The sequence below is a fragment of the Rhinoderma darwinii genome, chromosome 5 (genome assembly GCF_050947455.1).
Source record: "Rhinoderma darwinii isolate aRhiDar2 chromosome 5, aRhiDar2.hap1, whole genome shotgun sequence".
In the NCBI taxonomy this organism is placed as follows: domain Eukaryota; kingdom Metazoa; phylum Chordata; class Amphibia; order Anura; family Rhinodermatidae; genus Rhinoderma; species Rhinoderma darwinii.
In genome coordinates, this window is record NC_134691.1 from 65,862,927 (window position 1) to 65,876,227 (window position 13,301).

General features: G+C 46.5%; 1 protein-coding gene across 1 annotated transcript in view; it reads right to left on the reverse strand.

Moving 5' to 3' along the window:
- The window catches only part of LOC142652536 (uncharacterized), a 371,082-nt gene that overhangs the window by 343,469 nt on the left and 14,312 nt on the right, over positions 1 to 13,301 (reverse strand). Inside the window, exon 2 of the mRNA XM_075828181.1 lies at positions 5,061 to 5,240. Within this exon, the coding sequence (XP_075684296.1) occupies positions 5,061 to 5,222 (162 nt within the window). The 5' untranslated portion in view covers positions 5,223 to 5,240. The remainder of the gene's footprint in view (positions 1 to 5,060; positions 5,241 to 13,301) is intronic.

The following is a 13,301-nucleotide window of genomic DNA, read 5'->3' on the forward strand; positions in this document are numbered from 1 at the left end:
TAGGGGCCCAGATGCATTAGCCGCTGCCTGCCAGAGGTTCATCCTGTTTTGCCTCCGCTGCCTCAGTCACTCTCAAATCTACCGTCTCATTATGCTAGTTTTGAGGACGTCTTCAGTAAGAAGCAGAGACTCTTCCCCCCTCATCACATCTACAACCGCCCTGTTGATTTACCTCCTGACACTTCACCACGTTGAGGGCGAGTTTATCCTCTCTCCCTGCCAGAGATCCTAGCCATGTCCGTCTACGTTAAGGCGAACCTCGAGAGAAAGTGTTGATCCGAAAATTTTCCTCCCCAGCCGGAGCAGGATTCTTCTTCGTGAAGAAGAAAGACGGATCTCTTTGTCCAGGTATCGACTACCAGGGTCTGAACCAAATTACAGTAAAAAAGAAGTATCCTCTGCCGCTTATCTCAGAACTTTTTGATAGAATTTGTGGGGCCAAAGTATTCACAAAGCTGTATCTACGCAGAGAATATAACTTGATCCGTATCCGCAATGGTGACGATTGGAAAACCTCATTTAACACCTGAAATGGCCATTATGAGTACCTTGTGATGCCCTTTGGGCTGTGTAACACTCCAGCTGTGTTCCAGGCGTTTGTAAATTACATTTTCCTGGATCTGCTGTATGTCTCTGTGGTGGTCTATCTGGACGACATCCTGATTTACTCACCTGATTTGATGACACATCAGAAGCATGTTCGCCAAGTTCTGTCACGATAAAGGCGGAATAGCCTATATGCTAAAATTGAGAAATGTGTGTTCGAGAGAAACTCTCTGCCCTTCCTGGGCTACATTGTATCTGACCGTGGTCTCAATATAGACCCGGGGAAGCTGAAATATGTCTTAGAGTGGCCACGTCCACATGGCCTTTGGTCCATACATAGATTTCTGGGATTCGCAAACTTCTATCGGCAATTTAGCCCGAACTTCTCATCTCTGACTGCTCCAATCTCGGCCCTCACCAAGAAGGGGGAGAATGCCAAGGTTTGGTCTCCTGAGGCAGAATCAGCATTTACTATTCTCAAGAGCGATCTCACCTCATCATCTCCATCACCCTGATGCTTCTCGGCAGTTCTCTCTGGAAGTGGACGCATCTTCCGTTGATGCTGAAGCACTACTATGTCAAAAAAACTTTAAAGGGCAAGATGGTGGCCTGAGGCTTCTTCTCTAAATTATTCTCTCCGGCAAAACGCAAACATTCCATCGGGGATGGGGAGTTGCTGGCAGTCAAGTTGGCATTAGAGCAATGGAGACACTTGCTGGAGGGCGCGGTTCACCCTATTATAATTTATACGGACCACAAGAACCTTACATACTTACAGTCAGCACATTGACTAAATCCTCGCCAAACAAGGTGGTTGTTGTTCTTCGCTCGATTTCAATTCTTGCTCCACTTCTTCCGTCCTGTTGATAAGAGTGTGAAGGCTGATGCCCTGTCTTGATCATTTGATACTAATGACTCTGAGGAAATTCCTCAATATATTATAGATCCGTCTAGGATTATTGTCGCTAACACGTTGCAAATTAGAGACATTCCTCCTGGAGAGACTTTAGTCCGTCTTGCAGCCAGGAAGAGAATTCTCCACTGGGCACACAGCTCCAAACTGGCACTCAGGTATTTGAAAGACTCAGGACTTCATAGCCCGTCAGTACTGGTGGCCCACGCTGCCTTGAGATGTTGCGGACTATGTCTCTTCATGGACGAACTGTGCCTCGAACAAGTCTACCCGCTCTAAACCCAATGGTCTGCTCCTACCCCTGCCTGTTCCCGATTCTCCTTGGCAGCATATCACTATGGACTTTATTACAGGTCTTCCCCCTCCCTCTGGATGTACTATGGTCTGGGTAGTAGTGTATCGTTTATCTAAAATGGCACATTTTATTCTGTTGACTGGTCTTCTGTCTGCTCCTCACCTGGCAAATCTGTTTATTCTACACATCTTCCGTCTGCACGGACTTCCTCTGAATATTGTCTCGGATAGGGGTGTACAGTTTACGTCAAAGTTCTGGAGAGCACTGTGCAGCCTGCTAGATGTTAAGCTGGACTGCTCTTCCGCCTATCACCCGCAGTTCAATTGTCAAGTGGAGAGGACCAATCAAATTTTTGAGAATTATCTTCGTCACTTCGTTTCCGCCCAACACAACAATTGGGTGCAACTTCTGCCTTGTGCGGTATTCCCGTACAACAATCACACAAGTGAATCTACTGCCTCGTCTCCTTTCTACATTGTGTACAGCCAGCATCCTCGAGTTCCTCTTCCTGTGCCAGCCATGACTCATTTGGGATTTTTATTTATATCTGGCAGCAAACTAAGTCTGCGATCCTCCAGACAGTGGACCATATGAAAAAGCATGCCGATAAAAGAAGAAAAGTTCCTTCTCAGTTTTTTCCTGGAGTAAAGGTCTGGCTATCCTCAATGAACATTCATGCAAATTTGCTCCCAGGTTCCTCGGACCCTTTGAGATCCTACAACAGATAAACCCTGTCTCTTACAAGCTTCGGCTGCCTTCTACCCTCAGAATCCCCAACTCCTTTCATGTGTCCCTCCTGAAACCGGTGGTCCTTAACTGCTACAGTAAAACTCCTAGTCCTGCAGTTACTCCCAGCGGTTCATCTGATGTGTTTGAGGTAAAGGAGATCCTGGACTGAAAGAGGGTAGGAGAAAGGACTTTCTATTTGATGGTCTGGAGAGGGTTTGGTCCTGAGGAGAGGTCCTGGGAACTAGAAGAGAACCTTAATGCCCCTACCTTCGTTAAAAATGTCCTCTCTCGCTCTGGACCCAAGAAGAGAGGGCGTAAGTGGGGGGTACTGTAATGGACGCAGACCACCGCCTTCCCTTACCTGCTGACAGCTGCGACTGCAGACCTCCCTCCTGTGGCCGACGTCTCCTTCCCCAGAGACATCAGCGCACCCGGCCGCTCTGTCCTGTAATGTCTGATAGGGGGCATGCGCATATGTAATTAATTAATTATTTTCCAGATCACCCTGGACTATAAAAAGAGCCCTGCCCTTTCACTCCTTGCCTGAGTGTAGTTGTCTACCCATGTTTGTATTGCAAATGCTCCCAGTGTTCCCATGAGCTTCTACCTGTATCCTGTATCCCGTGCTGTGTTTGTCCCTGAGCCTTTCTAGTGTTGGAGTCGTGTTAACCTGCCACGCCTGCTGTTATACACTACATCTGGTGTCACCTGCCATGCCTGCTGTTATACACCACGTCTGGTGTCACCTGCCACGCCTGCTTTTATACACCACGTCTGGTGTCACCTGCCACACCTGCTGTTCCACCACATCTGGTGTTGTCTGCCACTCCTGGCGTCATCCGCCACGTCTGGCGCCACCTGCTATGTCAAGTCCCATCTGTGCCAAAGCCTCTGCTAATGTCTGGACTATCTCAGGTACCTCATGCTACTAACTTTGTTAAGACTTTGCATAGACTGTGACTCGGTCGGCTGCCACTCCACTACGGCGGAGCGGCCTCGTGGGTCCACATACCCCTAGATCGTGATAATACTCACATTGCAATCTTTTGCTGCTACCCTGGTAACGCTAACCTTGTCCCCCGCCAGTCTCTGCACCTAGCACTTAGTTACCACAGGAGTCAGAGAAGATTTGGAATGGGGTTTTCTTTTATGTACATTTTTATTTTTTGTTTAAATTGTCCGGACAATCAGACTTTTTTGTGGATCTGTGGGTAATCCACAGTAAAAGCCACAACAAATCTGTGCCCTTTCCGCAGCAAAAATTGACGTGCTACGGATTTATATATCCGCACCATAGATCAATTTCTGTGCAAATCCAGGCAGAATATCTGCAGCATTTCCGCTTAGTGTGTCATATCCCTTTTGGTGTGTTTTATCCACAGCACATGATCACTGGGGTCACAACAAATCACTAAAACAATGGTCCCGAGCTCCCCGTTCCTCCTCACTGCACCCCCTGCAATGAGGAGGTGCTTGAATGGAGCGGAGTATGAGCATACGCCTGCTGCTCCATTCAGTGTCTATGGGAATGATGGAAACAGCCGAGTGCTGTACTCGGCTGTCTCCGTCAGTGTGGGACTTTGAATGGAGCAGCATCACGCATGCTCGTGCATTCTATTTAAAGTTCTCCTCACCCTGGTCTTGCAGTGAAGAGGAACAGAGGGCTCGAGGGGCTCAATTCTAGTGATCAGTGGGATAACCAGTGGTGGTGCTTCCAGCAAGCAGACACTTATCAGCTATCCTGTGGATAAGTGATAAATGTTGATTCTGGAAGTACCCCTTTAAAGGGAACCTGTCACCAGCATTTCACCTATTGAACTTTACTTATCCCTCACAGGCCGCTGCTATCAAAAGTTCATTGCCGTTATCCCCTCTCCTAAACTCCTCCTCCGACCGTAAATAATGGTCTGCTAGCATTTTGCGCCTTTTATGGTAATAATCCGGTGTCCCTTTGTGCCCGAGCAACCAATCACTTGAAAGATGTTATTTTTGAAAAGTCAGGTTACTGTGGGCAAGTGCTAATTTACACTAGTTTTGGGTTTTTTCTTAAACTTTTACCAGATTTGTCTGATTTTTTGAATTCTCCTGTGAGAATTCTCCTTGACTGTTAGAGAACAACAGGGAGTGAGAATGGTTATTTATTTACAGGAAAGATTACCTCAAATATGTTCATGTTACCAAAATGTATCTATCCTTCATGGACATTATAATGAAAAAGAGGGCAACAAGAGTCATACACATTAAATATGAAATACGCCTACAAAGAATGGGATTATTCTAGTAAAAGTATATGTGCACAGGAAAAATTCCATTTAGGTGCCATCATTTTTACTTTTCATAATAGTCTGTGAAATATATGCAGATGAAATGACATTAAAACTTGGATTGCAAAGAAGACAAAGCTGCCTAGATAGGTACGAGCTGTAACATTAGATAATGCAGTCATTTTTGGAGCCCCAACTTGAATTGCAGAGTGGTAGAATGTGTTGCGGCTGGTTCTGGCTGGGAGGACAGGGTCATGTGGGGGCTATATTTCACATTTTTGAGACAAATGTACCATGTGCCCGGTCTGATTACCTTGCTTGCAGCCATTCTCTTTGTGTCCTTCAGTTTGTCAGTCGCCCTATGGAGGCTTTCTTTCTGCTGTTGGACTTGATCTTCCAGCGCCTGCATCTCTTTGGCCTTTTTCTGCAGTTCAGATTTCAGGATCCCAACTTCCAAGTTTAGCCCATTCATCATAATGGCACTGCTGCTAAGCTGGAACAGATTGATGTCAGATATATTGAAGTGAAAGCTGTTATAAACAGATGTTTCTGAAAAGCATCATAATTAGTTTGTGGTATTGGGATTCTAACAAAGCCATGTGTCTGACAGAACATCTGAACATAGCTACAGCAAATAGGAGCCATGCAAACTAACGCGGAGCATGGACTGGCAGCGTTCAACTGTAATGCATGGGTGTCTGTGTGTTTGCCCAAAATGTAACTGTAATATGCGGTCATAGCTTCTGTTTCAGATTAATTACAAACTAGAACCATTCGGCTCATCGTCTCAGCATGACTTCTTGTTGTTTCCCACATTTGTATTAACTTATGTAAACAGATCTCTTTACTTGATTAGTTGAAACTTATTGTTAAAAAAAAAGGACCGTAGAAAAAGACACTTAGAAAAATAAGTCATACACAATGTGAACCCAAAGTTACTATGAAAGCCTTCGACCACATACGTGCATTGGATAGCACTGTTGCCTGTGGCTTTAGGGATCTGTGTACCCACCTGATCAGGGTAAGGCTATGTTCACACAAAGTGTTTTCAGTCGTATTTCGGGGTGTTTATGTCCTCTGTTTAACATAGTGTTAAAACATGTGCAATGGAAAGTGCAAATGGTAAGGGATTGTCTTCATGAAACAAAACCTTTAAAGAGGACCTGTCACATATCCTTCCATGACTATCTATGTATGCCCCATAAAAATCACAATTCTGGAGCATTTTTTCTGAGAAATCATAGTCAAAAGAGTCTGTCCCTACATATTCCGATACTGTGAGAACAGATTAAACAATGTTAGACAGTGTGGAGACCCCCCCCCCCCCCCCACAACTGGTAACACCTAATTGCCAATTGATTCCTAAATTTGGAGGAGGAATTACACAGGAACAGTACAATGTAGAGTCCTAAGAAACGATGCTCCAGATTTATTTCATGGGAAATACAATTATTTACAAATATGGACATGTCAGAAGAGGAAAAAAATCCTCTTTAAAGGGGTTTTCCACTACTAAACCACTGATAACCTATCCACCAGATAGGTCATCAGTATATCATCGGTGCGGGTCCGACACCCAGACCGTTAACCCACACCGGCTGCCTCCGGGCACCAGATACTATGGCCCATTATGCGATGTATAGAACCGGAAGTAGTTGGCTCCATACATATGAAATCTGATATAAAAAAAAAAAAACTACTTGTGGCTCTAGTTTTCTACAGTTCATGCTGTACTACGGCTTTCTACGACTCGACTGTTGCACAAAAAATGTTTTTTGTTAAACAATTCCAGGATTATTTCCAGTTTATAATACTGCATTTTATTCTGTATTTTAACTATTAAACAATTGTGGGATCTTTCAGTGAATCTATTTTATAACATTTGGGTGCAGCATTTGCTTTGGATGAATAGTGACAGAATAAGTATGCATTGTTAACCTTTATTTCCACTATGTGACAACCACTTGATCTTCTATTGGCTGCATCATAAGTCAATATTCACCTTAAAAACAACCGTTGCCACAAAAAAAAAAAAAAAATAACTATAAGCGGTCATTACCAATACACCTTAGTAATCGTCGTCCTCTCTATGCGGAGTTTAAACAGTACATTAAATTACAAATGTCAGCATGTTAAAAAGCCGCTGTTTATCTTTAAAATGTAATTACGCCAGCGAAGAAGAAGAATGCCTAATTTACAGCCTGAAAGGAACAAAATAACATGGTTTTATCTGCAATAATAAGACACAGGAAATTTGTATTATTGGAAAGGAACTCTCCGAGGTTACTAACTGATGCATTATTTAAAGCAGATAGATTGCCAAATATTATGTGAAAAGCAATGTACTAGATAAAAACCTGCCGCTACACATTCCATAACTCTGCTCTGTAGATATAATACTTCTATGGAAACGAGAGCAGCAGACAGAAATGTTCCGCAAGATGATCACCAAAGCTCCTATAAGCTGTTTTCTTCTAGACCACTATGGCCAGGGCTACACCTAGACTTTTTGGACTGCAGCTATAGCTCAATAGTAAAAATCAATCAGTAGAACTACAAAATGTCTAGGTGTAGCCCAGGCCATAGTGGTCTAGGAGAAAACAGAGCTCCTAGGAGATTGAAAGCACTTGCCATGCTAGGAGATTTGCTGAGTTTAGTGCTATACTAAAGTCATACCTCCCAACCGTCCCGGATCCGGCGGGACAGTCCCGGTTTCTCACCGCTGTCCCGCCGTCCCAGGCGGTCTGCAAAATGTCCCGCTGGGCGCTGCATCAAAACAGCTGATCAATAGCTGACTGGAAAAACGATCAGAAGAAGGCAGGAGTCTTGCGGTGGTGTTCTCACTGGGATCGATGCCGGCACGGGAGTGGACCAGTACAGTCACCTGACCTGTCATCTGACCTCACCGGTCAGGTGACTGGACTGGTCCACTCCCGGGCCGGCATCGACACCAGTGAGAACACCGCTGCAAGACTCCTGCCTTCTTCTGACGGTGAGTGACGTCAAAGCAGAGCGGAGAGTGGCAGCAGTAGGGCCGGCTACCTCTACCGCTCTCCACTCTGGCGGCAATGTGGCACAAAGTATAAGGGGGTTGTGTTGCGCTACCTACAGGGGGACTTTGTGTGGAGCTATCCACTGCGGGCTGTGTGTGGAGCTATCTACAGGGGGGCTGTGTGTGGCGCTATCTACAGGGGGGCTGTGTGCGGAGCTATGTACAGGGGGGCTATGTGTGGAGCTATGTACAGGGGGGCTGTGTGTGGCGTTAAGTACAGGGGGGGCTGTGTGTGGCACAAAGTATAAGAGGGTTGTGTTGTGCTACCTACTGGGGGCTGTGTGTGGAGCTATCTACAGGGGGGCTGTGTGTGGAGCTATCTACAGGGGGGCTGTGTGTGGCGCTATCTACAGGGGGGCTGTGTGTGGAGCTATCTACAGGGGGGCTGTGTGTGGAGCTATCTACAGGGGTGCTGTGTGTGGAGCGATCTACAGGGGTGCTGTGGTGGCACTATCTACAGGGGGGCTGTATCTGGCGCTATGTACAGGGGGGTTGTATCTGGAGCTATCTGCAAGGGGGCTGTATCTGGAGCTATCTACAGGGGGCTGTGTGTGGAGCGATCTACAAGGGGGCTGTGGTGGATAATTTTTCCATTGACCGGTAGCAGAGTTACACAACTGGAAAAAAAAATCTCCATCATGTAACTCTGCTACCTGTCAATTGAAAAGTCATCCACCACAGGGTCTCCCTCTTGACTTTCATTGTTCTCAGCCTTTTGGTTTGTCCTGCAGCTGCCGTGATGAGCAAATGTTATACCCAAGATAGGAAAAGTAACATAAAGACGATATAACCGGATCCATAATATCTGTGATATCCAGACAGTCTAGAGATCCGCAGTGACAATGTGCGCTTGTTATTTGCAGAAGGATCTGGCCGTGATTTGATGTGTTTATGCGGGATATTGGGCATGGTTAGGGCATGGCTTAAAATGTCCCTCTTTTCCGAATTCAAAAGTTGGGAGGTATGCTAAAGCCAAATAAGGGCTTGTGCCCACGGCTGTAAAATTCTGTGGGCCCATACTGTACCTCTGATTTTGTGCAAAGTTTTTTCTCAGAGATTCATATGGAATCCTTGAGAAAAACAAACTGCGGTATGCTCCATGCCCATCCTGTATTGCAGAGGTCATCTCCCCTAGAAGCAATGCAATGTAATGAAGCACACAAAGTGCATAAGGCTCCGTAAGGCTGGGTTCCCACAGTGCAGATTTGCTTCAGATTTTGCCTGCATTTTGTAAGCCAAAACCGGAATCGGATCCAGGAGAGCAGACCTATAAAACTTTTCTTTATATATTTATGCTGTTAAGGTTCGGTTTCTGGTTTTGGCTTAAGAATACATACAAAATCTGCAGCAATTCTGCACTGTGGGAACCCAGCCTTGAGAGCTGACAGAGTCCGCTTGCTGACATACAAGAACTGTGAGCATTTCATTGCTGTGCGCAGGGAGTCTAAAGGAAACTCATCATGTAATCTTCCCTTTGCTTTGTATATAATGCATTCATCTCTATATACAAAACAGAAAAAATGGGGTTCTTACAGAACTCTCCCTGACAGGCAACTGCCTTGAAGGGACAAACAGAGACGTTAGGCTCTATTCTCGAGTTTGAGCCTTCTGTCAGTGGTATATATCAGAGTTTCTTGACGTATAGATTTGATTTGTGCCATGGGCGAGACATACAGTGACATACGTCGCCCAAAGGACTCTATCGTAAAAATGCTTATATTACGCGGTATACTTTTTCTTTACTGTATGCCTCTGCATGGAATAGCATAGCCTACTAAGTTATTCTATACAACTTAAGTACAGCTGCCCGGCGTATGACAAAAGGACACCCTTTGCATATGCCGGGTGAACGGGGCCCTAAGGATACTTTTGGTGTGGGCACTTGGAGCTTCTAAGGAGCATACAATGAATGTAGTACACAAACGTAATGTTAACACAGCCTTAATTTGGTGAGACACAATAGATGAATGGCGGGCAAACCTATCATTTTCGGCTGCAACAGCTGACCATCTAATGAGTATGGCAGTGTCCCAACTCTCCCCCAAAGGCAGACATCAGGGGAGAGACGGATCGGGCTGTTGAAATTCCACATGCCCGATTTCTTATGTTCATCAGTAGATAAGCCACTGCCTGGAGAGTCTGGCAGCAGCATTCTCCCTCATCCCTTGGCGAAGCATTTACATCTCAAGTGTATGGCCAGCTTTAGTGATGCTCGATCCTGGCAACCACTTCCCTGTGTTAGTCTGCAATCTTATGCCTATGGGTAAAGTCCCACAGTTGAAGTAAATGTGGATAAAACAGGTTAGATTAAGGGTATGTTCACACGCTTAATAAAAAATGACGGAAAATATGGAGCGGTTTTCAAGGGAAAATAGATCCTGATTTTCAGCCATTTTTAAGCAACTCACGTTTTTTGAGGCGTTTTTTATGGCCATATTTGGAGCTGTTTTTCTACTGAGTCAATGAAAAACGGCTCAAGAAGTGACATGCACTTCTTTTTACGAGGCATTTTTTTATGTAGCTGTTTCTAAAAACGGCCGCGTATAAAACGCCACGTCGAAAAAGAACAACATATTTCCCATTGAAATCAATGGGCAGATGTTTGGAGGCGTTCTGCCTTTGATTCCTCAGCCGTTTTTCGGGCCATTTACGGCCCGAAAAAGAGCCTAAAATAGGCCGTGTGAACTTACCCTTATACTAGTTTTATCCGTTGTTTTCCAAGAGATAGGCAGTAATGCTCATCTACCTCCCTCTGTAGAAATAACATGCATGAATAGCTATGTTAATGGCCAGCATTAAAGAAGGCAACTTATCAGAGTTGGCACCAGAGTGCACTAACCCTGTATGGAAACACCCAAAGTGCCTAAGGATCCATAATATGGACCTGTGGGCACTTTGTGTGCCACCATGTGGTGCCTCCATGCAATGCTATATGCCACTTTTTTTCCCACAGCAAGAAAAAACCTTGGTGTGCCTCTGTGTCAGATCAGAGGCACATGAAGGTAAAGTCTCGCTCGTAACGCTAATTTTCCCATAAATATAACAGACACCACGCTGGAACCTGCCCCATTAGGGTATGTTCACACGCAGTAGCAAAATACGTCTGAAATTACGGAGCTGTTTTCGCCTGAAAACAGCTCCTGATTTTCAGATGTTTTTGTAACTACTCGCGTTTTTCGTGGCGTATTTTATGGACGTTATTGGAGCCGTTTTTCAATGGAGTCAATGAAAAACGGCTCCAAAAACGGCCCAAGAAGTGACATGCACTTCTTTGACGCGGGCGTGTTTTACGCGCCGTCTTTTGACAGCGATGCGTAAAATTACACCTCGTGGGAACAGAACATCGTAAAACCCATTGAAACCAATGGCCAGATGTTTGTAGGCATAATGGAGCAGTTTTATCAGGTGTAATTCAAGGCGTAAAACGCCCGAATTTCGTCTGAAAACAGTGCATGTGAACATACCCTCATTAGTCAATGTTGTCTGGTGGGCGCTGGTCATATGTGTCGTACGACAGATCCAGCAGAATGTTGCGGCTTCTGTTTTGAAGTCACAACGCATGTGTGAACATAGCTCTACTCCGTATAATTACATAGTTACATAGTTACATAGTTAGTACGGCTGAAAAAAGACACATGTCCATCAAGTTCAACCAAGGGACGGGAAAAGGGAAGGAAAAAATTTCTACACATAGGAGCTAATACTTTTTTGTTCTATGAAATTATCTAACCCTTTTTTAAAGCCATCTACTGTCCCTGCTGTGACAGCTCCTGCGGTGACTACTCAATAGATTCACAGTTCTCACAGTAAAGAAAGCTTGTCGCCTCTGCAGGCAGGGCCGCCATCAGGGGGGTATTAGGGGTACTACTGTAGGGGGCCCGGCCAAACTTAATTGAAAGGGGGGCCCGGCAACTGCCGCGACTTGCCTTTGGTAGGAAAAAACAGGCCCCTGCAATGGGGCCTGTTCTTTTCACCAAAACAATGTCGTGAGCTGCGGGCCCCCCTCTCGTCAAACACCGCAGTGAGCTGCGGGCCCCCCTCTCACCAAATACCGCCGTGAAACACTGCCCGCTTGCGCACGCGCGCTCGACCACAAAAGATTGCCCGCGCTCGCTCGACCGCACAAGCGCACGAAGGACCGCACAAGCGCGCGCACACGAAGTTACCTGCTGGCCCGCCTCCGCCTCCAGAGCGTAGCTGCGTAAGGAGAGGGGGAGGAGTCCAGTTGTTGCGCGGCGGCAGGAGTTCTACGATCCCCGCCATTTTCTGGAGCCTGGAGGTGAAGGACTGGACATCTGGACCGAAGATATCGACTGACGAGGACTGGAGTGGGAGCAGCTCTTCTGACAGTGAGTAAAGTGTCTCAAAGTGCTGATTATGTATGGCCCTGTTCACACAGAGTATTTTGCAGGCCGAAAAAATCTGCCTCAAAATTCCTTAAAGAATTTTGAGGCAGATTTTGACCTGCCCACACTATCTTGCCGCGTTTTCTGCTGCATTTTTGGCCCGCGGCAGCAGACAAAAAGCACACCGAAAAATGCATTTTCTGCCTCCCATTGATTTCGATGGGAGGTCAGAGGGAGAATCGCGGCAAGAAAGGACGTGCTGCTTTTTCTTTTTTCCGCGACTGGCTCCCATTGATTTCAGATTAAATCAATGGGAGGCGGTTTTGGAAGTTGTTTGGTGCTGATTCTGACGCAGTGTCCGAGTCAATATCAAGGCCCAAAAACTCTGTGAACTGGGCCTTAGGCGGGATTCACACGACCGGGTCGTTCCCGAGCCCGAGTGTCGGCCGGTAAAATCGGCCATTTTGCCCGGCCGGTTTGCATTACGTTTTGCATCCGTGCCGGGTCGGGCAGATCCGAACAGTGACATCAGCGGCAACTCCTGAAGGGGAATCCCCATGTGTTCGGGGATTCCGCTTCAGGAGTTTCCCCTGATGTTACTGCCCAGATATGGACAGAGACATCAAGCGCTCCTATCCAGGAGCGGAATCCCCGAAAACACGGGGATTCCGCTCCTTCAAGGAGCTAAAGTGCGGCTAGCACATAGCAGAGCGGGGAGATACCTATAGTGGCGTCGCTACAGTAGTAGTAGCAGCCGCAGCAGCAGCAGTTGCAGCTGCTAGCGGCGCCATCGAAGGTGTCGCCGGGCCAGGGTGCTTTTAAAACAAGCAGGGGAAGGGAGCCAGCGCAGCGCTCCCTTCCACCTGCTGTACACCCCGGCCCTGCCACACAGTGTACAGCGATGCCATTTGTCAGAATGGCATCAACTCCTCCTCCTCACATGCACTCTGCGCTGTGAGGAGGAGGAGATAGAGCGCAAGCGCCGGAAAACCCGGCCATCACTCGGGACACATCCCGGTAATGGCCGTGTAATACCCGGCCCCATAGACTTCTATGGGAGCCGGGCGGCCGGGTACCCGGGCGAAGATAGAGCATGTCCTATTTTTTGACGGCCGGTTTTCCCGGCCGTCAAAAAAATCGGTCGTGTGAATAGCCC